Here is a 25,178-nt window from a genome sequence, read left to right as displayed (position 1 = left end):
ATTACTTACAATAAGAATCAGAGATAAATCAATCTTATATACAATTTCTTACATCCAACCCCCTTCTTTTTTAACCTTTGGCAAGATTACTTACAACTCATACAGCTTTTAATATCCAACTATTTAAAATATTCTAAATGCATAAAAATAAAGATTTTGGCTTTACTTTATTCTTTACATATAATATTCACTTTGTTACTCAAAATGGAAGCTCAACTTTTTCCACAAACCTGGCTTTTGTTAAGCAGGTGACGATCTCCCTCCCTCCCACCCACCCCCACCCCACCCCACCCTGTTGTTCCCTGAGGGGGAATGTCCAGGACTTGCAGGGCATCAGAAGGACCCCAGTACAAAAGGGGCCTTCCTTTCTGTGAGATGATGGATGTTTCTGCAGAGCAGGTGTTGGGGCTGGGTGCCTGCCTTTGCTCTGTTTGACTTCCAGCTTTCCAAGTGAGGAGGGAATGCAGACTGGGGTGGCTCCAGGTTTCCTTTTAAAGAACTGCACATTAAATTCATTGTATGTTTAGATCCTCCTCATAATTGCTCCCTCTTTCTAACCCATTTTTGTTTGAAGGGACCTTTGGGATTATCAAAGCAAACTGATCATAAACAGGCCCCTCTGCTCCCTTTATCCCTCTATCCTAATGTACAATTTATCCATCCCCCTCCCAAGGACTGCTTAAAGTTCAATCTCAAATGTCTTCTGTAAATCACTTGAGAAGGGGTTAGTTGGAGAGGGATTAGTGCGCTGCTTTGCCTTGCCCTCTAGCGCTGCCCACTGTGCTTCAAATGGGTCTACCTGTGGAGCAGCCGCTGGAGGCTGCGAATGCTTGTCCTCTGCAGCCCATTTGCCACCATCGACTCCATTGAAAGCAGCAGAGCCGTTGTGCTGTGCGGGTGGGTTGAAGAAAGGGCTGGCTGTAGCACTGGCTGTAGCACTGCTGCTTTCGTACTGAGGGAATGTCTGCTGCTTGACGAGACTGGGGGACTGATGTGGATGGGCTGCTGGAGTGTGGCTTGCAGTACCAAAGACGTTGGCTACCATCTGGGAAGGTGTGATTCCAACCACAGGTACGCTTGGGGCTGCATAGGTCATCCCATTTGCTACAGCATAGGGTTGAGCTGGAATAAAGGCTGGCTGCATGGGTGGTACTACACCAACCGGCACAGGCTGAGGTGCAATGAAGGTGCTGACTGGGAATGCTGGTGCTGGCTGGGAAGGTGCCGGAGGAGGCTGGAGTAGTGGCTGTGGAGCAGGGGCAGGGGCTGGGGCTGGCTGCTGTTGGGCTCTGACAGTCTTTGAGACCTCTTCCAACCAGCGGTCTGCCTCTGAGGGAGTACGTCTGTGATTTCCTTGGAAGAGACTTGGTGAGGCTGCACCTGAGGAGGTGCTGCTCCATTCAGCGCCTGGGAAGGAAAGCATGGGGAAAGTCACTAATATGTCCCCTCCTCATCCTTTTCTCAGTCAGAAAGGCTGGAGGATGTGTACTAGGACAGACAAGCTTCCTCCCTTCACACCTGAAAGACTGCTACCAACACTGGAAGCATCTTTATGTATCCACTGTACTGTTCTGTTACAGGAAGACATTGGTCAAGAAGGGTTACAGAAGAGCTGCTTCACTAAAATGAAGGCTTTTACTTTTTTTCCTTCACAGCAGACATCTGAGACTTTAGGGTATGCTGGAGAGCTGCTGCCTGCACTCCTGACTTTGTGGCAGTGATATGGTCCATAACCACTAACTCCTCTAACTGGGGAGTACCAGTTTCTGGATGTACAGCTCAAGACTGGGAGACTGTTAGAACACAAAACTAAGAAACTAAGATTCATTTGTTCTGTTTCCTTAATTAAGGCTTTACCCTCTAAACAACAGTAATGCGATGGTACAGGGAGTTAAAGACAGCATTTATTTGTCTGTCCTATACACTTTGAGTACTCACTACAGTATACATGAACACTGAAGGCAATACAACTAACCAAATTACTATATATATAAACTGTACTAACTATGATTCCTTTATATTCTTCCTCCATCTCCACTCGCTCTTCCCTTACTCTCTTCATATATAACTCAGGCTGTTAACCTCTCAGACTCTTTTGCAATGTTCAACACTTAGCGCTTCAGACTTCTCTTCTATAAAACCAGCTGATTTTAACTCACTTATCTGCAATGATTAAAAAAAAATAAATAAAAAGTCACCATCATTTCCATTCCTGCCAGTTTCAAAACTCTCCCACCAGGTGAATTCTGCCTTTCCTTCTCCTTGGAGTTTCAAATGCCGTTTCCCTCCCATATGGCTTTGCTAGGTTTCCAATGTGATGAGAAAAGCAATGCTAGAGCCAGATCTGTAACTCATGTGTTTTTTGGCGTTGGAACTAGAAACCCCTTACTGCTCAGTAATCTGAAGTCAGCCTGATCTAGTTAAACAGCACCTCAAGATCAGTTTACTGCTGTTTTTACAGTGGGAACTGTTGGAGGCAGAGCTCAGGGACTCTCTCTTATGGAGGAAGACTTACTGAAAATGGGTCTGGTACTCTTACAAGGCCAAGCAGAACCTACCACTTCACTTCACTTGCAAAGTTTCTCTTTCCAAGCTGAGCTTACATCAGAAAGGGATGCTGGTGTGACTGTAGCCTTCTACTATGCATGTTCACACAGTGACAACCATTTAAAGCACTATCTAAACTTACTCAGAAGAAATGAACCTCTAAAGCCTTTAACCAACCAACTTAATCTCTCATTACATACTTCAGTGGGAAGAACGCACAAAAATTATTTTGGATGTGACTCTTTCCCTTTCCTCCCCAAACACACACTATTTTATTACTTCCTTTTTAATCACTGGATTTTCTAAAATGCTGCTACAGAAAGAATCAGTCCAGCTTACAGACCCAGAACCAGCAAGTTCATCGCTTCCCTCCATCCACTCGTGCAAAAGGCTACTACTTCCGGCTTTTGTTACTGTTCCTTCCACTTGCCATTAAGTGCCATTGACAATTGCCTCAAGGGCTCAATTATACTTTTGATCCAAGTTCTCATAGCAATGCACCGGATCTAGTTCCAATCTTACCAGTGACCATGGCTGCAGCTCCAGTATTAGCAGCAGGAGCATGAGCCCAAGGATTGGTTTCACGAACTGGCATAGCTGTGGACACTACAGCAGCTTGGGATGGTTTAGCAGCAAGCACACAGAAGGCAGAGGCAGTGCCATTAACTAAAATGGGAGCAGACAACATCAGTGCAATTAATTCATGCAAGGCATGCACGTGACTGGAATATTAGTGGCCATGTCATACGTATCAACATACAACAATTTTAGACACTTCCACATGACAGCAGTTTGTGTAAATTAGCCAAATCGGACTGACAGTTAATAAAGCCAGTAAATTCCATTTCACCAAGCCAAGGCTTGTTAACAGAATTGTGGGATGGTGGATTTTTATGTATTTGGTGAGACCCTGAGTTCTGATGACCAAGTGAAGTTAAATTTGTCCTGGTTTAGCAGTAGCAGTCATTTTTTCTACTTCTTAGTAGCTGGTGCAGCACTGTGTTTTTGACTTTCGGCCTGGGGATAATACTGATAACACCAATGTTTTCAGTTGCTGGTCAGAATGTTTACTCTGACCAAGGACTTTGTGAGTCTCATGAGGAGGGGAAGCCAGGAGGAAGCAGAGACAGGACACCTGACCCAAACAGGTATTCTGTACCACAGCACGTCATGCCCAGGATGTAGAACTGAGAGTTCCTGGAAGGGCTGGATCACTGCTGGGTGGGGGCGAGGTATCAGGTCAGTGAGGTGTTGTATTCTCTTCCCTTGTTATTTCCTTTATCATTATTATTATTGGTGGTAGCAGTAGTGGTTTGTGTTATACCTTAGTTATTAAACTGTTCTTATCTCAACCCGTGGGAGTTACATTCTTTCGATTCTCCTTCCCGTCCCTCCAGGAGCAGGGGGAAGAAAGAGGGCGGGGGGGGAGTAGACCGCGTGGTTCTAATTTACGGCCTGGGCTTAAACCACGACAGTTGTTTTTATAGAGAATAGAAACAGCTCACCAGGAGTTACTGCATGATTAATTGTAGATTCAAAAGAAGAGCAGATTGTAGATGCAAAGTAACAATAACTGCATTTAACAAGGACAGGTTCTTTTTTCATGCAATTTGTATAAAAGCATATCAGTGAAATGAAGATTAGAGGCTGCTATAAGTTGTATAGTTGGCATTTCTCCACAACTTATCTAAGAGTTTGTGTGAAAAACAGTAATCATGTGGTGGCATAAAATCTCTTCTCTTGTGGGATTTGGTTCCTGTGACACACAGTTGGTAAGGTTTTTGCAGTTCAGGAGGAAGAATGTTAAAATAACCATTATATCAAAGCTAGTCCCTTTTACAGGTAACTATCGTGTGGTAGGTGCATGACATTTTTGTTAGAAACAAAAACACACGCAAACTAAACAGACAAGATGAATAAAGCATGATGCACTCCCCCAAAATACTGATAACAGGACTTGCACAAAAAATTAAGATCACATGTTACTGGAAAGCAATGTTACGTGCACTCAAGCCTCATCAAGCATGATCACAGCACACAAAGAAATCACAAACCTTGAAAGGCAGGAGACTGTGGTGCAACTACTGTCACTGGTTTTGTCATGGGGGCCGAAGAGAAAGGATCTTCTGATGGTGCACTGAAAGCACTGGTGATCTGAGAGCACAGGGCACTGATGCTGTCTGTTTCCCCTTCTACCTCAGGGACTGAAATGTAAATAAAATTCATTCAATTGGAAGTTTAAAGGATACAGAAACAATTTACAACTACCAGTGTGAAACTGAAATGTAATTAGCTCCCTCTGTCCTGGATGTCCCTTCTACTGATTTGCACAACAGCTTTTTCAAAAATCAGTGTTGAAGACCTGACCTGAACTAGAACATATCAGTGTATTTTGTAACTAAGTCAAGAGGGTAAGGAGATCAGCATTCCAGATTTAAAGTCAATTATTACTGCTTCTCTGTGCTAATGCAAGAGGATGTTAATTTCAGAAAATAAAAGGGTTTTCTATAGCTTCAGTAGAGATCTAAATCTTTCAGTATTAAAGTGCTAAACATACCAAGGATATGGCACTAAGATTTGGCACTCTTTGAAATGAAAATACTTATGATAGATTTAAGTGTTCCAACAACGTACTTCCACAGTAACTAGATGAAGTTTAAATGTGCTGACAGCAATGCACAGCAGCAGGTTAATTCTAGAGTAAGAATGTTGATTGCTTCAGTTCAGCAGCAGCTGAAAACCCTAACTCTTGTGGTAGAATTATGAAAAGTGAAAGCTGAATGCTCAAATAAAATGGACTCTCAGTTTTAAACCAAGTATTAGCATAATGTGGATAAAGTAACATCTGGAGTAAACCTGCTGACTTGCCAGATGTTCTCATTATTACTAATTATAATTACTTTAATTACTATTACAGTACTGCTTTTCAGAAGTACTGAGCATCAGTCCTTCATTGCACAGAACTAACATGAGCAAGCAAATTAAGCAAAGTAGTACAAAACCCATTAGATGTCTGGACACAACATGCAACATATCTAAAATTCAGGGTGAGGCATGCTCAAAATTTGATTCTTTGAGGGATACTCCAATACAGTGCATGTGGTATGACAGTAAGCAGCACTGATAACGGCATAGATGGAACATGCATCAAGAATGTTCTGAATCATGAAAAACTCAGATTGCAGCATGCTCAGCAAGTATCACTAGCGAGCAGTGCACTACTAGTGTAAAACTGGTAAACTCTGAGCTGGTCTTAAAGCACAAGTCACCAAATAAGGATTATAAAAGAAGTCAGACTAGGTATTTTTTGTTGGGTTTACCACAACAGTTTTTACTTTAAAGCTTAGAACCCTAAAACTAGCTGTACTGCCAAGTGAGAGTACAGTTGGCCTGCAGGATAACCCAGCTAAGGGGATTCTAGGACATCTTGCAAGGTACTTAGCACCCAATGTGTTTCTGTTGGGATGACTCTAGAAAACCACTACCATCATGTTAAAATTGTGCTGCACATTACTGGTGCAGCCAGCTGTACCATCTAAACAGTACAGTTTCTTTAATGCACGGTGAAAAGCCATTTCATTGCTCTCAAAAAGAAGAATTCAGACAGGCAGAAGGACAGACCACAGAAAATCATCACATGATCCGATGACAAATGCTTAAGGCCTTGAAGGGATTTGTCTCTCAAGATGCCCTGGCATTAAGTGGAAGAACTGGTTTAGTGACTCAGAGAGAAAAGGCAGCAACTACTAATTCACCAACACCCATTCCTAGAGCATTTTAAGCTGTGCTGCAACATTTCAGGTAGTTATTAGAACTGCTTGTCTTCTGCATGCGAATACTGCATTTGAAATCCTTGCCTATTCCCAAAGCAGAAGTTTTCTGACATGGTGATGTTTGTTCATGAGAAATGATCCACATGAGGCAGGAAGAAGGATTTACTAGAAAATAAGGAGTTATTTGAAGCCACAGAGAAGGAAAGGAGACAGAATTTAAGGTAATGTTTCATTGGAACCATTTGGTTTTACCTGAGTTTTTCATGGGGAAATCGGTCTTCCTTTGCACTGTTGAAGGCAGCTCATTTATTCGCAAAGACAACTGGCGTTTAAAAGGAGACATCTTTTGGCTAAGGGCAGGGAAGCCCCTGAAAGACCCTTGCCTGGCAAGCTGTTCTATAGGGGCATGCCTCCGTGGAATAGCGTGGGGATTGCTCATTTCTTTATCCAGAGAGGCAACAACTTCAGCAGTAGGAGAGGTTGGTGAGCCAGAAGAAGGGGCAGTATTGTTTGGTGCAGCACCTGATGCTACTGTTTTCACTTCTGTTTCAACTGCTGGAGGAAACAGGGTGAGGTTAGAAGAGTAAAGCAAAGTAGTAGTGTTCAACTGCCTGCCACTACTCCCATTTGTTTTGATAAGAAAAAATGTGGGAATTTGCATAACTAGTGCTCTTCCAAACGAGTTCCTAATATCACAGCAGAAAAAACACTTCTGTATACCCTCATTGTCTTTACTATGTCACTTTACACACATCTAGTCTCCAAAGCAAAACTTCCTAAGGCTAGCTACTTCCTGGAAATGCTGGCCTTATGTATGTATTCTTTCTAGCTATTCCTGAGACCCCAGTTCTAGAAACACTTGAAATTAATTTATGACTAAGACTGAAAAGTGTATTGTGTGTTTGAGACCTTTACTATTGCCTCATACAGAACTATGGCCAAAATACTACTGCAAACTGCATTAAGTGACTTAGGGTGACATAGCTCAGCAACAGCAGAGAGAAGAACCCAGCTCTAGGACCTTCGTTTGAAGGTCACCCTCCTAGCCCTGCAGAATCAGCAGCAACAGCCAAACACACTGCACAAGCTTCAGCAGGCCAAAGGCAGGAGCAGCATTTAACAGGTTAAGCTGTATTCAGTGCTCAGACTGCAGCTCCCCAGCACCTCCAGGAAACACATTTATAGATAGATGGAAGTGGGCTGCAAGGTAGGTCCAGCCTCTGAGCTGACAGGCCTTGCTAACACCAGGCACATTTACAGTGAGCTCCTGTGTCTTCTTTAAGCTGTATTTACATAAATGCTAAATGTATTTATAAATGGTAGCATCACAGCTGAGTTTAGCTGTAATATTACCAACCCATGATTAGTTGGTTGCACTGCAAACTTCCCCAACTTAAAGTCAGCTGCTTCATTTTGCAGGGTTTTGCACAGCACCATGATGCTCCTGTCAGCCAGACCTAATGGCAGAAATGTAGGATTAAGCCTAGTTTAACTCACGACACTTATGATTGGAAGAATAATGGGAATTTTTCCATCTCTAGGAAAACTCTCTCTCACCCATGTTGTAATTGGATTGGCTTTGGGGGCAATAAACACAGCTCATCAACACAGCAGGAGAAGGAGAAATCTCACTATCCTGGTGTGAACTCCTGTTTTACTTACATTGCTTTCCAAACATTTCAGGAAAAAGAATGACTTTTTGTTGATACATCAACAGAATAACTGGAAGTCTGGTAAGGAGAAGAGTCACACTAGAGATTTCTGAGGAGCTGGAATGGTAGGAGGAACTAATTATGTTGTCTTGCAAGCTTCAGTACCCATGAGTTGCAGCTGCTCATTCAAGTGAAACCTTTCTAATCAGTCTTTCTTGGAAAGGATTTCACACACCTTCATTGAGTCAAGACTTTGACTCATGCCCTCAAGTAACAAAGGCCTTGTGTTTAAGCTTCATTTAGCACATTCTAAAACTAATGTATGGGAAACAAGCAGATGGATGATGAAAACGAAGATTAAAGTTTTGCAATCGAGTGGCAGCATAAAACTTGCTGTGGAACCCGCTGAAACAGAAGTTCAACTCCACTGTAAAGAGGGCTATGAACAATATTTATAATACTTAACTTTTTGTTAGCTGTAGAACTTCACTACTTGTAATAAAACTTGAGTAATAAGTTCTACTTTCATTTGAATTTTAGAACACTAAATCGTTTTTTAAATGGCTAAGAAAATGAACTCCTCTCCAATCAGTTAGTTACTAGTTTTGAGTGTAATTACCAGTGCATCAGTTATGTGTTTTATGGGGGGTAAGGGTGTTGCTTTAGCTTTTTTTTTTTTTTTTTTTTTTGGAAAGCACACTGTGCTTGATCTGTTCTTCCCTCATGCAATATAGCTCTATACATACACTTTGTAACCTGTCTTGAAAATAAAAATACATTATTTTCTAAGAAAATTGCATACAATTTTCTGTTCATTTACCATAAGATTTAGACTACAATGTCTGGCTAACTTGCTATACTTTTACAACATCTTTCTAGTACGGCTTTTTAGTATGTTCTATGGTGATCTCTGCCATAAAGCAGGCTGACAAAACAAAGCAGAAGCAGATTTAATATATGAAGTCACTTGTACTTTTTTCTACAGGAGATGTGGGAAAACGCACCACAAGTAAATCTGGGAGCATTTTTCATCCTTTGAAGTGACAAGTGTCTGAGAATATGATTTGTACATAAGGAGGTTAAAGAGGGGGAATGTTGCAAGGATATTAAGCCTCAGTCCTTGCCCAGGCTCCAATTCACCTCAGTGCTGGTTTTGCTCACTACAGAGGATTGTTTAAGTTGCACCCCGTACCTTTAGCATCCGGCATCTGTCTCATAATTTCCTCTCTCTCTGCTTGTTCAGTAGCTGTAGTGACCCTGAATGACCCCTCTCTAGTGAATGTGGTTCTGCTGGCATCAAAGGTGGCAGTCACTCCACACTCCTTCTCTCGCTTCTGCTTTCGCTCCAGGCATGCTGCAAATGCACAGCCCACGGCATGACTCAACCTTTCCCCCTGTACAAGACAACATTGCATCATACAGTAACTGGAACAGAAACATACATGTGCTTCAAGCATTGCAATACGATAACCTGCTTTTGCAAGAGAAATCTAATTAAGGCATTAGAGAACTACTGTAATTGGCCACCTTTTGTATGGCTCTAAAATTAAACCTGTAATATAAAGACTCCCCACTACTAATGCACAAGCAGTGTTCAAGAAGGCCACCCAGAAATGAAACGGATTGTTGGATAATCTGTTTAGTTTAGCTGCTACTAAGATGCTAGCGCCATAACCTGCGTGCACTGATCCCTTGCCTCTGGATACATTTGTGCAGAAAGAAACTCTTATGAAGCCACATCTTAAGTGGGTGTTAAGTCCCGATGGACAGGTAAGTGCTACTCTCAGACGAAGGAAGTTGACAGAGGGCTCAGGGAGACACCACGCTTGAGTGCAAGGATGAAAACTAGAAGTACAGCGGTGACTGCTTACACCTTTTAATGACCATGACCAAATGCAGAAGTTGGTATTGAGAGTGCCTTCTGAAAAGCACTTCCATTATTAATCAGTGAGGTCTAAAGGATCCACTACCCAATAGCTGCAATAGGGAAAGGAAATTCAGATTGGAGGAGGTCCAGCAATTCAGCTGATACAGTGGCTACAGTTGAGTCAGAGGCACTGTTTCTGCCAGTAGCTCAACTCATCTATTGTAATCAGTAAGTGAATTGACTTGTTATTCAGAGAGCAAAATAGAAAAGCTCCAGCTGTAACGTAAGTTTAGCTGGGAATTTCTAACTTCATTGTTTCTCTTTAAAGAACAATGATAAATTGTCAAGTACAATTGCTTTGAACATGCAGCTATGTGGAGTTCATGCAAGAATTTTGCATGAGGTTTCAAGTGTTTTGTATAGCATAGGCAGGATTCGACAAAAAGCAGAATGAGGAAAAGGTCAGATCACAGAATTAAATAACTGAAGTCTACACAGCAAGAGACTGATGGAGGTAACTTACTTTCAAACCTTCTACTGGAAAAATCTCTATCACTTCAAAACAAACAGGATGCTAATTAAATGCAGTTTAGCCTCATCCCTTAAGGTTCAGATGACCTTCCATTCAAGGTAACATTCACATACAAGAGGCTGCATTCATAACCAGTCTGTATTTACACGCTATGATTTTATCCTAAAAAACCTGTCATGTTTCAGTTTTTTTCTGTATATATTTTCAAATGAGAATATCTTCTGTCTGTTTTTAAAAGAGCAGTTCCCTTCTGCTAGAGATATCTAAGGCTGATTGCATTCCTGTTATACACATGCTAGGCACCACTTCTTTCCACAAGAAGACACTACGAAAGGATATCAAGTAATTCAGATATAAAGAATTAGAACTAAAATAATTTTCAAGGACTAAGTAATATTTTAGCTGACATCAAAACACACTGCAGTATTCTAGGTACTTAATTTTTCTGAGCATAACTTCCAGCTAGTAGCTGGAAGAGTTGGACACATATACATTAAACTTACCGTGTCCTTTACAGCCATAAAGCAGTGGCATATCCAGCGTCTCGTTGTGCCATCTCGACAGATGTATGAGAATGCCCGGTCGAAGTTCCTATCTGGTGCGCAGAAAGAAACCTTCTCTATTGTCTGATCAACTATAAGATCCTAAAGGGGAGAAAATCCCCCCCGCCCCCAATAAAAGAAATGTGAGGAAATAAGGAGAAACACTTGAACAAGTTATTTTCAGTGTTAACTGCAAGAAGATGAATTATAGTACAAAGAGGGTAACCTGATGTGACTATGCCAGTGAATTCACCATTCAGAATCTATTCCTATTATGAAACAAAAAGGACAGATGACAACTTTCCACCAGCCAACTCTGGTAGAAGTGTGCCAAGGCACCATGTAAGAATTAAAGGAGCCGAACAATTCCTGAGGTCTCTTCTCTAGATTATGGAACTCATGGTTTTGTTTTATTTTATTTTTACAGCAGCTCCAGGAGTTTTGCAATCAAAAAATATTTACTGTGGTTAATCACAATGTTGAAACTTACAGGAGAGGTCTTCAAGTGTGACAAGGTCTAGCACATGCTACAGAAAGACCAAAAGCTGATCTGCCAATTAGCTAAGTAGGGATGCAGGTAGAAAAGCACCAGCAGCACTGTTATGGAGTCTTGGGTGACATGGTCTAGTGCAAGGTGTCCCTGCCCATGGCAGAGGGGCTGGAACTAGATGATCTTAAGGTCCTTTCCAACCCTAACTATTCTATGATTCTACAATTCAGAATTCTATGATTTGTTCCCATAGATTGATGTGAGAAGTGTTTCTAAAAAGGAAATAGTTAAGAACAATGCCATCTTTGTTAAAAATTACATTTCAATATTTTTTTGGTTCTTTTGGTTGGTGCTTAGTACTTGGCACCTGTTCTAATGTATTCAACCACCAGGAGGCAACAGTATATTCTCTTTTTAAGTCCTATACTTTTAACAACCTTCAGGGTCTGCACAACTCATCAAAATTCAATTTTAAAAGATAAGATATAAACAGCAACATTTCTAAAAATAATACATGTATTATTATTATTTTTAAATGAGGCAATCAGTAGACTGAATGCACCCATCGGTATGTTTGTATTAGAAACTGAATTCTTATGAGACAGTAAGTTTAGTGCTGATGAAACCATAACACCATAACAGCAGTCACAGAGCAGGTATCCAACAGGCAGTCATATTGAAAAGGGATATGAATTATTCTCTATGTGCTTCAAAGTGTTGGTTTGCAGAAATCATCTTTTAGGTTGACAAAAGTAAGGGCTAACTGACATGAATATATGAAACTGAATTAATTTCAGACTACTGAAAGTTAAAATTGTTCCAACAGCCATGCCATCTTTTAAAATACTAGTACACTTATAGAGACATAACTAAAGCTATTATTTCTAATTGTCTACATCAAGATAAAAGCAAGAATTCTTCGCTATTACTTGCACACAGGCACCCTGGTGGTACATATGGTGCTATTTCACAATAAAAAAAAATATAAAACAATCTAGAAGGATGCTACAAATACATTAGTCTTCCACTTCAGACCAACATCTCAGAATTAGAAATCACAGACTTTATACTCAGTTACTATTCAGTTTGAGTCTGAAGGCACAACATGCCCTATTTCACTTTTGGAAGCTAGCTCTTGTTCACTCAGAACCATCCTAGGATTTGGCTGCCCTGAAAATTATATTGATTAACATGAGTTTGCCCATGTATTACTATTGCAGCCTTCTACAGTGGTGCAGAACAAAGTCAAGGGACTTTGAGAAGTTCAATGTCAACAGAACATTATTGGGGAAAAAAGGTTCTCCCAGTAAATGCAACAAAAAATATTCCAAGCTTGTGCTACCTGTCACATTTTATGGAATGTTTTGAGAGTAGTGTGGAATTAAGTGGAGAAAAAAATTAGCAGGCATATATATGTTTACAAAGCAAGAAATGATTAAAGTAATTATAAACTTCAGTCTTCCTTTCAAATACCAACATTTGCACTAACATAAAGATTGGTGTCTTTAAAGTTATGGTGCATATATTCTTATAGAGTGATTTAAAACTTTTGTCCAGGCAAATCTAACCTTTGTTTTCTCATCTACGACTCTGAGTCCATCCGCCGAAACCCACAGGACTGCTTTAACAGCTTTCTTCCCAGACTTTCAAAAAAAAGAAAAGGAAAGAAAAGAGAAAACCAAAACAGTTTTAGCCCAACAGCATCAGATCTCCACCCGCTTCCCCTTTGAAGAACCGTAACATTAAGTGTAGATGAAGTCCATGGTCAGTAGGGTACCCAGAGCCAAATAGTCAATCCAAGTTGCAAAACATTCAGAGAGCCAAGCCAAAGCCGGTAATTTCAGAAACAGCACATCGTGGGGATGGGGAGAGGGCACAGCACAGGTGGAGGCAAAAAAAAGGTGTACCTCCACTGACAGTAAAGAATTCAAGACTGGCCAAGTGGGTGAAGAATTCCACTAAGGAGTCAGAAGACACTAATTCAATAAGGAGTTACACCACAGGTAGCTTCTTCAGCACGAGTTTAAACATAGGAAAATTCTTACCTGGTATTTCCACCAGCCCTACCCTCTGCCCCAATAGTCGCATAGCAGAATCATGGCATCACCTTAAACCAGTGTTGAAAGCACCCAGAAATTGTCAGTTACTATGTTATAAGCTTAATGCCAAGATAAATCATCCAAACATATTCCACTATTTATTGAGAGCTAAATGTCACATCTTGGAAGAGAAGTGCAAAAGTATTATTTCTTAGCCATTTGGTGTGTATCTGGAAAAAGCAATGGTGCGTGGCCGGCTGACACGGCGAGGAGCGCTCTGGCCTTTATCCAAGATCTGACTGTGGGAACTTTCAGCTGCCACAAGCTGAGGCTAAGTAAAAGTGGGAAACACAGGAAGGCTTCAGGAGCCATTTAAACTACAGATTCTTCCTAAACTGTTTACTTTTTACAGGAAAGTTATAGAAAAAAGTATAAACACTTAACACAATATTCTTCTGAAACTAATTCATTGAATAGAAAATAGGTACAAAATGTCCATGTAACTTTACTGGTTGTTACAGAGAACTACTGCTAGAAAAATTGTTTCTTAAACTGTTGCGTTAATTCACAAGCCCCATACTTTAAGCCAGCTAATAAAATATTCTCCTTATAATGTTTTTTCAATCGCTGGGTTTACATAGTTTATGAGTACTAATGGCACCCACCACAGACCACTGCAGGGAGTGGCAAGAGCAACAACAACAAAAAAGATGAGGGGGTATCTGCTAGTGGCTTCATGCAAGTACTGCAATTATTTTGTTTTTATTTTTTAATAGTTCATTGCTAATGTATAAAATTTATATTCATATGGCAAGCAATGGAGCAAGGACATTCCAGCATAAGCTACCACATGTTCCAAGTATGCAACACTGATTTTAACCCTGTAAGAATGAAATATCTTGGAACCAAATGTCTCCTGTTACATCACATTGGTTTCATTCTCAGAGAAAGCACTAAGTGTGAAGAGAACGAGCCTGGCAGAACTTGTGTTTAGTTTTGGGGAGGAACTATCTATCTGTCCCAATTTCAAAGCAGCAATGACACCCTGAGCTTTTTCAAAATGCTTGGTGAGAACAGATAATGGCACTGACTTGTACGGAAGAGTGATTAAAAGAGAAAAGAGAACAAATAAGCACAGCATGAAAGCAAGCTATGGAGAAGTGCTTGCAGAAGCAAGTTTCTAAATGTCCATCCAGCCTGCTGGATACCTCAGAGAAGGTTTAAACTGACATGTTCTGGAATGCCCATAACTTTCACAAAGGAAGATGTACTTAAATTTGCCATCATACGTGTGAAAAAATACTGCAGCCTTTAAAGTCACTTCTAAATTTTGGTCTTAAAGCAGTAAATATCAATACCCACAGAATATAATCTGTATTTTCAATGCTCAGCTAGCTTCCATAGCCTAAAGGTCCCTATCAATCCCCAAAACAAACGATCTGTAGAAGTCTGTCTCCTTGAACTGTTTCAAAAAGGAGTACCAGTTTCTTATAAGATATTAATTGTCTTGAAGTCTTTATTCAAGAAAATACAATCAAGACAAGACAATGCCTGCAGGTAACTGGCTTAGATTACCATCATTAGGAAGAGAGATACATGTCCTTCCCCAGCAAACAATAAAAACTTGTTTCTGCGGAAATACGGAACTGTTCCTCAAGTTTGCATTAAAGTCAAGTTTAATCGAGCTGGGTACTTCATAAAGCAGTACTGATCTTCAGCAGAGCTACTTCTCATCTGCTGTTTCACCAAATGAGGATGTAGACATAGCTAAGACATGGAATTTCATGTTTCTCAGAATAAAATGAAAAGGCTGAAGGGCTAAGTCCTCCTCTCCCACTGAAAATGCAAGCTTCTTCAAACAAGACAATGAAATGTGGGTTTGCTACACCAAGAGAAAAACAAAACACACTTTGCTCTCCCAATTCCTTCTTCTAGATTTATGGTGGATACAGCACTTAGAAGGGGTAAGTCTTTACAGTCTTTATCCCAAACACACATCTTCTACTGTTGGGCAACATGATTTTCCTATCTACTCAATCCTCAGCTTATCTGTGCCTACATACTTCTCCAAATCAGTTTATATTGGATACACAAATCAAAGTACTGCTCCATTATGGGTGGGAAATTACCAAGTTAATTGTCATTACAAAACAGATATGAGCATTTGTACTTCTGGCACACACTGGACAAAGATCAGACTGGATGCAAGATACTGCATGGGAAGTGAACCCCTATCACAGGCATTCACAGCCTATCACAGCAGGATAACACAGGATCACAGCCTATCTAATAAGCACTGCAAGGCAGGTGACTCCAAACAACAGTATTCAAAGCAAATAGCCAATATCCACTGAACAGTGGGTCTTAAATGTTGCTACCAAGGGACTTGTCTAGACATCCATATCAGTAACTTGTCTTCATGTTCAAGAGCTTTTGGATGACAGCACTGCTGGAGTAGAGCCATCTGTGGTACTGACTCCTGGGAGCCTGATTTGTCACTGCTAAGTCAGCCCCAATAAGAAATCTTGCTGCTCAGCACTTAGGAGGTCAGTAATCTGTGCCATTATGAAATTCATTATCTGGACCAACTTCAGAGTCCTCAGAGGTTTCCAGGAGGGCAGGAGAGGAGGCATCAGTCCTGACAGACTGAAGATAAAGCAGGACCACTGCAGGATGGGCATGAGAGAAACCTCTCTGACAAGCTGGCAATGCCCTAGAGATGGGCAACCACAAGAAAAAAAGAAAAAAAGACAAGGTAAGTAGCACCTATAAGGTGGAAAACGAAGTTCTAAAGATACCAGAGCAAAATTAAAGTTTCCCCAAAATGCACTTTGTAAATACTTCTAAATTGTTTCTAATATTTTTGCCTATTTTATGCTATCCTTGGACTTCAAAATAGCTGTAAGATGTATCTGGAGTCTAAAGAATATATAAAGAAAATTCTTCATTTCAGATTGTATAAAACATTGTGTGACAAGAAATGCATGCATTCAGCGGAAGCAAAACACGAAAGATCATAAAATCTGTACTACACTATTCAACAGAAAATCTTTAGCCTTAAAATACGAAGAGCTGCCTAAAAAGGCAGTTGATTTGGTTATGCTGCATATGCCATGCAAAATAAAACTGCAGAAGCCTAACCTGGAGCGATCAACAGACTTCTCATTTTTATTTAAAGTATAAAAGAAATTATTTCCAATACTAAATACTTGAACATTTCTAAACAGAAATCTGTCAGATTTACCTTTTAGGGGGAGAAAAATATGGACAGAGAAAGCAGCAAATCTGTCTGGACTGACTCTTTGAAAGCTGCTAGCGTGTTTGAAGCAGCTCTGCAGTTTGGAACATTAAATTAATCCCAATGCAAAGCATCTGCAGAGAAATTACAGATGAGAGAGCCAAAAGATATTACAGTTATCAGTACTTATCAATTATTAATAAGAGAACAGCTGTCCCTTTTTTTGCTGTTTTCCCCAGACTTGGGTTAACATTGTAGGGCAAAGCTGTAATAAAGGCACTGCCACACTGATGCTGTGGGGATATCTAAATACTATGGATATAATTGGTTTCAGTGCTAACTAATGAAACTTCACAGGCTGAAGCAGTAGGTCTCTCTTTGGTGAAATATTATAATAAAAGACAAAGCAAATCTACAAGACTGTGGTAAAGTACCAGATTTCATAAAAGAGCAACTAAGATGTAATAGGGAAGTTGGAATGTTTAATAGATAAAAATCTGGTTTTGATTTTTTTAATTAAGTGCTCTGCAAATATCTATCCTTTTACATCTTTGCTTTCTCATGTACCCTAACATAAGTTAGTACCAACAGGCAGAAAGAGAACTAACATATCTGATCAGGCTGAGGTAGTGCTTTAAACAGAGTAGTATTCAGCATTTCTGGTTGTGAAGCGAATGGCATGTTTTGACTCCAGTCTTTATAAACTCCTGCTCTGGAATTTCATTTGCCCATACGAATGATCTAATTAATCTGGCAGATCTCCCACCTATGGTATTTTGGCCCTAAAAGAAAATAAACTAAAAATTAAGAGCCTCTTACTTTACCATTATGACACTTCAGATGTGTACTTTCACAGATCATAGAAAAAAAACCTGAATTGGGGAAATAGCTGACTCTATATGACATGCATCACTATTTGAGTGAAAAGCGAAGAAAAAAACCCCAAAACTTATTTACTCCCTAAGCAGAGCCAAAACAAATCTGTGACCAGAGAATAATATGCTCCAAAAGACTTTCATATAGATAGAAGTTACAAACCTGTTAGTTTCTATTTAAGATAAGATTCATTTTATAAAAAGATACTTCAGAAGCCATATCTTAGACTAACTGTATATGAAAACTAAATGAAAACGTTTTACAGGAATTTTAAATGCAGCGGTAGGACACAGATGAGACATAAGAGAGAGAGAGAGCTCTTTAAGAGGTTTACACGTACTGCCTACCATACCCAAGACACTGTCCTCAATGATGGAACAGTGAATTTCTTTGTTATTGAGTTGCAATTAGAAAAACATAGTAGGTAAATGCCTGGCCTCATCTTCATATACCTTGGAATTAGGATTGTGCTCAAAAAAGAAAGGTTTAAGAGATAGCATGCGTAGGCACACTGCTTTCTCCCAACACTACCATTTGGAGGTCAACTCATGGTGCCAGGCAGCCAATCACGAAGCACGCACAGGGCACAGACCCCAACTGCTCTGTACGTATTTGCCCAGGTGATATAGGCTGGCACAAGTTTAAGGGTTTAAAAGGAAAAATTACATTTTTTTCAGGAAGACCAAATAACTTCAGAACATTGGATTTCCAATACAGCCCATATGGATTTAAGTTTTTGTTTCAGGTTGCTTTTTTAACCATATTCTTTGCTTGATCAACGTATTTCCAAGTTGGTTTTAGCAGCAAATATTCTGAAATGGATTAGGGGACTCTCAACACCCTGATTTTAAGACAGTGCTATACCAGGGATGTAACTCCTTATAGTGCAAGCACAAACGAGGCATTAAACTTACTTTTCCAAAGAAGCCTTTGAAGAACTTCCTTTCCTGGAGGAACAGGGGGGACAAGTCGAGCGCTATTACTGTAGGTAGCTAAAATGTCCCAGGGTTTCAAACCAACAAGCACACACAAGAATAGGGTTTGGAGGGAAAGGAAGGGGGTTTTAGAGTTATCCATGAGAAGGTGCGACAGGCAAATGTGAAAATAATCCCATGAAAATGCAGATCAAAGGCACACACACAATTCTAATCAACTACTGCCCTGAAATTGGTGGAAAGAAGAGAACCTCAGCCCCAATTTCATGCAAAGTTGTTACTTTATTTTCACTCTTCCTTGTTTAGTCCCTTTTAGTTAGGTTATAAACCAAACTTGGCAGCAGATATGGTGGTTAAACAATAAAAGTACTGTATGGGCTCTTGTGAAATGCAAAGTTCTAACTCCAGAATTACAGTCAAGTTTGCTCTATATTGACCACTTTTTCCCCCAAGCAAATGCTTTGTAAACTGGAGAAGCATGTATGGCTAGTATAAAGCAGGGTTAAACACTGTTTCATTTTATTCCTTTTATTTGTTGCTCTGGTTTACATGTTACTCCTACACCTCACATCTTACGCAGTCTTCTCTGTACAGTGAGAAATTTCATCTTACCTTGCCGTACAACTAGAACAGAAGTGAGATCCTTTCCTCTTTCACTCTTTCTAAACCTTGGAAGGCTTTATACAAGATTTATACAAATACTAGATATTCATTCTACAACTCAACTGATAGGTTGAACAGACCCTTTAAAGTCAGCTCGGATAGGGACAGACAGTTAAGGAGGTGCAAAGATACTAAGAGTTGAACTACAACTCCCCAAATTTCTTCAGCCTGGAAGCAGTTATACCGATTGCACAATTCACATTCCAAAAAAGGCAGCACGCAACCTTAAGCATACTTGCACGCAGTTCAGTTTACTGGCTTGATTTTGTTACCAGGCCATGAAAAGAAAACTGCGAGATCTGAACCAATCTCTTGAGAGAACATTTCAGCAGGCCCTGGTGCTCTGCGAGCACAGTCACATGCCGCACTGTGTTGGAGGGAAGCTGACAGGAAGCATATCGCTGTTCCTGCTATCTTTCCAAATTGTTTCACTTGTAAGAAAGCTATGGTATAGTGCTAACAGCAAGGAGGTGGAGAATTGCAAATGAGACTGTCTTTGTGACAGCCCCTGACCCCAAATTATCAGTGCGCAATTCCAACCTGTTGATTGCTGATAACAATACTACATTAAAAATATTGTTACAAGTATCCTGAGGCAGTGTCTCAAGAATTGATTGCTAAACAAGGTTGTATTTAAAACAAAGCTATGGTTCTGACGCAAGCCAACAAAAGCCAGGAAACACAAAGTTAAGAAGGGAGTGTCAATCTCGGCTTTGCATTTCCTGATTTCTGTTGCTGTGTACCTCTCTGCCTGATGTCCTTCCACAGAACTTTTTACCAATCATCTGTAATATATTTATGGCAACTCAGTACTGTATAAAGAACATCTCTTTAGTTCAGTCAGCCTAAAGCTTAGTTTTTAGAGGCAGGAATGATTATGTATTTGAACAGGATATTCTGAAAACTAGGAGGAAAAACTAATGGATTAATCACAGTTTTGTGTACATAATGAGCAGGGGTTGGATGCTGCTGCCAAGTTGAGCAATGAGTATTGCATTAGACTAAATAACAGCCTTTAAAGACAGCAAAAGCTAAGAGATTCACCAGAAGCTACCTCATTTTTAGGTGATGGTTAATTTTGCTCTCAGCAAAATGCTTGTTAAACAAGATTATTTTTTTTTTAATAAACTAGACAAGGTTAATGGAAAAGGCATCATGCAAAATGAGTTTTAAACAACACTAAGTTAATGTAGTTTAGAGATAACTAATGCATGTTTTAAAATATTAAACTGTTTCTTTACCTGCTAAAACAAGAACATATATTAAAACAAATGCATCATTTAAAACAAAAAGTGGCAAGTTAGAAACCAATACTACAAGCTAAAGCCGATTTAAAATCAAAACATGACACGAGAGAGTATAATTTGTCTTTATATAATGTTCCCATACCTGAGTCAAATACACTTACAGGGCCCTCACAAAGTTATTTTCCAGTTTGTGCTAAATATTTTAAATTCAGTGAAATGGTTCTGAAGAAACCAGAGCTTAGCATCAAAATACAAGGATCCTATCAGACATGAAACATATTCACAGTTAGCAATACATCCCTACTAAGGGAAAAATGCAAGCTCCATTGGTAATATAAACCCATGTTAATAACAGACTGATAGCTGAATACATGGGTTTCTGATCTATAAGACTGCAGTGGCATTTCATTGGACAGAAAACAGGGACATAACTCAGGTCTGTCTTCATTCATTCTAAACAATACTGTAAGCTGCACATTATAGTATTGTTGGTGTGTTATAAACCAACAATATAATATAGGTCAGGGATTCTCTGGCTAAAAGTGGCTTCTTTTACTCAGCTGTCAATTAAACAATGCCTGAATAAAATGCTCATCATCATATGGTTTCAAGTTCTGCGAGATGCAATGCTCAAAACCAGTTACAACACATTAAATGAGCAGGTGATAAAGAAAACCTGAAAGGTTATTTCCCCAAATAAAGAGACAAAGATTTGTTTGCATCTTTTCTTTCAAAAAGTGAAGAAGAAATTAAACTATTCCTAAACCCAAGATTACCACTGTTCTATATTATCCTTGGCAAATCTCATAAAATGTTTTAAAAATTCATTAGTCAACCCTAAAAAAGAACAGACTTAAGTTCCCCAAATAAATTTCCAACTGTTGGAGAGGAAGGATTAAGAGGGAAAAAAAAAAAAATCTATTAAATTAAGTAAAGACAGAATTTCATTTTCAGAAGCTACAAGATACACGTATTTGAACAATTCTCATTTTTATTGACTGGATTTATAAAACCTGCATGCTTCCTGCAGAGAAAACAATAAAGATTAAACCACAATAAGATTAAATTACATTTTGATGTAGTTTAACCATATGAAAAGTGAAGTCCAATTTTCCTAAGCTAGTCTTCCAGTTTGAGCTCTGCAGCTCAAAAGTGTAATTCTTTCAAGACCAAGGAAGCCCATCTAATAACCAGGTACTGTGAACGCAAGAGACTACCAAAAGAACAAGTTGGTTTCTCATCAAATTCCTTGCATGCTGAAACATCATTTAGTCATTTGGCTTTTGCTAAGTAAGAGAGCATATTGTACAGAAAAGAGCTTTCAGTAATGGTAGAGTCCTAACGAAATGCCCCCACTTTAAAACCTACATGCTGGGGGTGGTAGGCAGGGGTTGAGTTGCAGTGAGCAGCTCCAAATGAACCTTGGATCTGACAGAGTTTAGCAACTATAGTTTCAGTAATCTGAATCTTCCTCTTAGGGATAAATGAGAATTTCACTTCCGCTTCTGAACTTCCAACATTTTGTCAGTAGGCAATGCACACAGCAAGAGATACACACTTGTGTCCTATTTATATATAGACATCAAAAACTTCAAACAGCAGAAGAAATCAAAAATCAGCTGAAGAAAAACACTGAATTTATGAGAATGGGTAAACCGATGTAATCCACAATTTGGAATAATGACATAGCATAGAATAGGGAAATGAAATTATTTACTTCCAGAAAAAGCACTGTAGAAGTCAGATATCAAAGTCTGACATTGGTATCAATAATTCAGGTTATCAAGAATCACAATCCTGGAATTATCCAGGTTCCAGAAGAAACTGGGTGCTTCGCTTTTACTGTGTCTTATTATTAATGTGCTTAGCTACACTTAACTGTCCTGTAGACTTAAAGTTTATTAAAAACAAAACAAAACAAAACACAAACAGAAAAATCAACAAACTAGAAAACAACTACTTCACAGCACAGCTCCCCAGGGAGGAGAATGAGAGAACCTGCATAACGTAGATACTGCAGTGTTATTTGGTGTGCCAACAGAAAATGTTCTGATAGAACAAGAACCAGAATGGGACAAAAACGGATGCAATTCATTATGTGGTCAATAACTTGCACTTTTAGCTACATAAACTAAATCCACAGAATAAAGAAACTCATTTATATTTTGTGTGGTCCTTTTTAATAAAAATCAATCACCAACCACTGCTGGACTGAATAGGAACAGATGGGATGCGGCTTTAACAGGTTGCTATACATTAGCTGAGGGAGAAAAGAGTGAAAAGACTTGATTTTAATCAGAGCACTAAACCAATTCAGAAACTTTACAGCACAACAGAAGGCAGAAAAGATGACCTATAATCCTCTGTTGTGTGCTAGGAAGAAGGAAGGAACAGGTTTAATTGGAAGCCATTTGAGCTCTCACATTTGGTGAGGAAAAAGTGATGTCCAATGGCAGATATCTTAAAGTTAGCAAAGCTGCAGTAGAAGTGTTTGATGTATTTTCACTTTTGAGTAATTCTGCTGAGCTGCAAGGATACAAGAGTTTCTTCCACTAAAGACATCCTACAGAATGTAGACACATAACAAGTGATGCAAAGGATTGCAGATCTCTGTCTCCACTCAAACTTCAAATTTTAGTGTCCTTTCTTATGCTCTCATCTATGCTGTTCTAGCCTTACTTCCTTGGTATACTGATCACTGCCTTTCCGGAGTTTGCTATTTCTGTAGGATTTGGTGATGCTATTACTGCAGGAAAGAGATGACAAGGCCTCTTCAAATGAGCCACAGAAATACAAAGAGCTTTGAACGAGTGCCATGTGGAGGAGCAAATGTTCACAGAAGTCAAACTAAGAGCAGCCCACTTCATGATATTATCAGAATTAGGCAGCCTTCAGGCCACTTTGAGCAGATGCAAGCCAGATTATTGCATGCATGACTACAATGTTGCAGTGCATTAGAAAAAAAAGCAGCCTAAATCAAGTAATATTTTGTATAATAATGGTGAATTAAGTCACTATTAAAGTGGCAGGCAACAGAGGGAGAGAGAGGGAGAGGAAAAAGAGAGAGAGGGAGAAAGAACTGTTAAAAAACAATGACTGAAGTCCCATGTGGGTACCAACTTAGTCTGAAAGGTCACAGAGGATTTTTACACGTTTGTTTTGCAAATAGTTTATGCAAGTAGAAAGAACAGTTGTAACTCTCTCCCTCTCATCATCAGATTAGCACGTCCCCCTAACTGCAGCGCAGTGCTCTCAAACCGGCCATTCTCTAACATGGGTCAAAAGTTCAGCCTTCAGCTGAGGCACTGCTGCCAAATGGACTTTTTCAATAACACTCACAACCCCAAAACCAACTTTTTCATGAAAAAAATATACATACAGATTTCAGTCTCTTCACAGCATCTTCACAGATATGCATTCCTCTGGATTCATCCACTTCGACATGTCCCAAGTACTGCAGGAAAGAGAGGAGGAGGAAAAAAAGCTTCATAGTAGCTCTTTAAACTCCCTGGGTTTAAAAATCCAATCTCTGAATTCGTCTCAGTACAGCTGAGATTAACAGCACTTAGCTAGCCTTCTTTTGAGACCTTTGCTTGATTGTTTGACTTTGTACTTATGAGGCACCAGAATCAATAGAAAAGAATAATACATCTAGAAATTTTGAGGGAAAGACACACTTTCCTTACTTGGGGAAAAAAATAAACTGACATGTAGAACAGTATGTTCCTGCTTATTCACAGCATGAGTTTTAGTCACCCTTTTTTACTACCAGAGCATGAAAACCTCAAGTTAATATACAGATGAATGTGAATAAATTATTTCTAAATAATAGTATATTTAGTATCAAAAAATGAATTCTACTACATAGCAAGATAACCAAATATATTTGAATGTTCACGTCCAAATATAATAAATTCCAACGTTGCAAAACAAAGCATCCTTCTCCTCCCCACTTCCCCTTTTTAAAAATCGTAAACCAAAATTGTTTATCTTCATTACAACACCAGGCTCTTATGTAGTCACTAAAACATTCATCATTCTGATAAAAAGTTCTAAAAAACATCACTTTTCTGTATATTCTTCTATATAGCAAGCACTAGTTCAAATAAACTAGCAAAACAACAGTGAATAGAAACTGCACATTTCAAAGCTTTTAAATTAATAGCCCAGAATAATATTAGCCTGCAGAGAAAGCAATCACTGTAGTGCTCAGGATACTGTAGATAGTTTCATTTTACATTCTGCAGGGAAAAAAGCCCTCTAAGTTGTTCAATCTGTCCCTACCTTTTCCAATCATAGTTCTTTTTGATAGGGGAAGGAAATGCTCTCTAAAACATCTATATTTTTATTCAAAGTACTTAACTCTTGAAGAAAACCATAACAACTACTAAACTTTCTGAAGCTTTGTAAAAAGCAGCCTCACCCCAATTTATATGGCACTAAATGTTGAATTGCAAACAATTCTTACATATTCTAGACTAGCTACAGTGAAGAAACTGTTTCAAAACATTGTAATCAATACTGGTGCCACTTAATGCAGTGGTAAACCTAGGTTTAATAATCTACTGAGAAGTCCCACTCCATCACAGAATATTCTGTCATAAGTTATCTGAAATCTCCCAATATTTGTTTCATTCAATAGGATGCCATACTTAACTAGATGGACAAAAAAGGTTTCACAACCTAAGACCATATTGAAGCTCTCTATCTGAAGAACAAATGATTCAACTTAAAGGACAAACTAGGACTGTTTTAAAGATTTATTAAAAATTTCGTA

The 25,178-nt window shown here is 39.2% G+C and overlaps 1 protein-coding gene across 3 annotated transcripts in view; it reads right to left on the bottom strand.

The window, feature by feature from the left end:
* Positions 1–322: 322 nt before the first annotated feature.
* Positions 323–25,178, bottom strand: part of NUMB (NUMB endocytic adaptor protein) — a 102,160-nt gene continuing 77,304 nt past the window's right edge. For 2 of the 3 annotated variants that reach the window (XM_080618782.1, XM_080618783.1), the window contains exons 3-9: positions 23,781–23,855; positions 12,972–13,046; positions 10,875–11,015; positions 9,165–9,366; positions 6,573–6,875; positions 4,602–4,751; positions 323–1,407 (exon numbers count right to left, since the gene is read on the bottom strand). In XM_080618782.1, coding sequence (XP_080474908.1) covers positions 680–1,407; positions 4,602–4,751; positions 6,573–6,875; positions 9,165–9,366; positions 10,875–11,015; positions 12,972–13,046; positions 23,781–23,855 — 1,674 coding nt within the window. In that variant the 3' untranslated portion in view covers positions 323–679. The remainder of the gene's footprint in view (positions 1,408–4,601; positions 4,752–6,572; positions 6,876–9,164; positions 9,367–10,874; positions 11,016–12,971; positions 13,047–23,780; positions 23,856–25,178) is intronic. The other variant, XM_080618784.1, reaches the window with a different exon arrangement.

This window comes from Psittacula echo (genome assembly GCF_963264785.1).
Source record: "Psittacula echo genome assembly, chromosome: 5".
Classification (NCBI taxonomy): domain Eukaryota; kingdom Metazoa; phylum Chordata; class Aves; order Psittaciformes; family Psittacidae; genus Psittacula; species Psittacula echo.
This window is presented reverse-complemented; position numbering and strand designations above follow the sequence as displayed.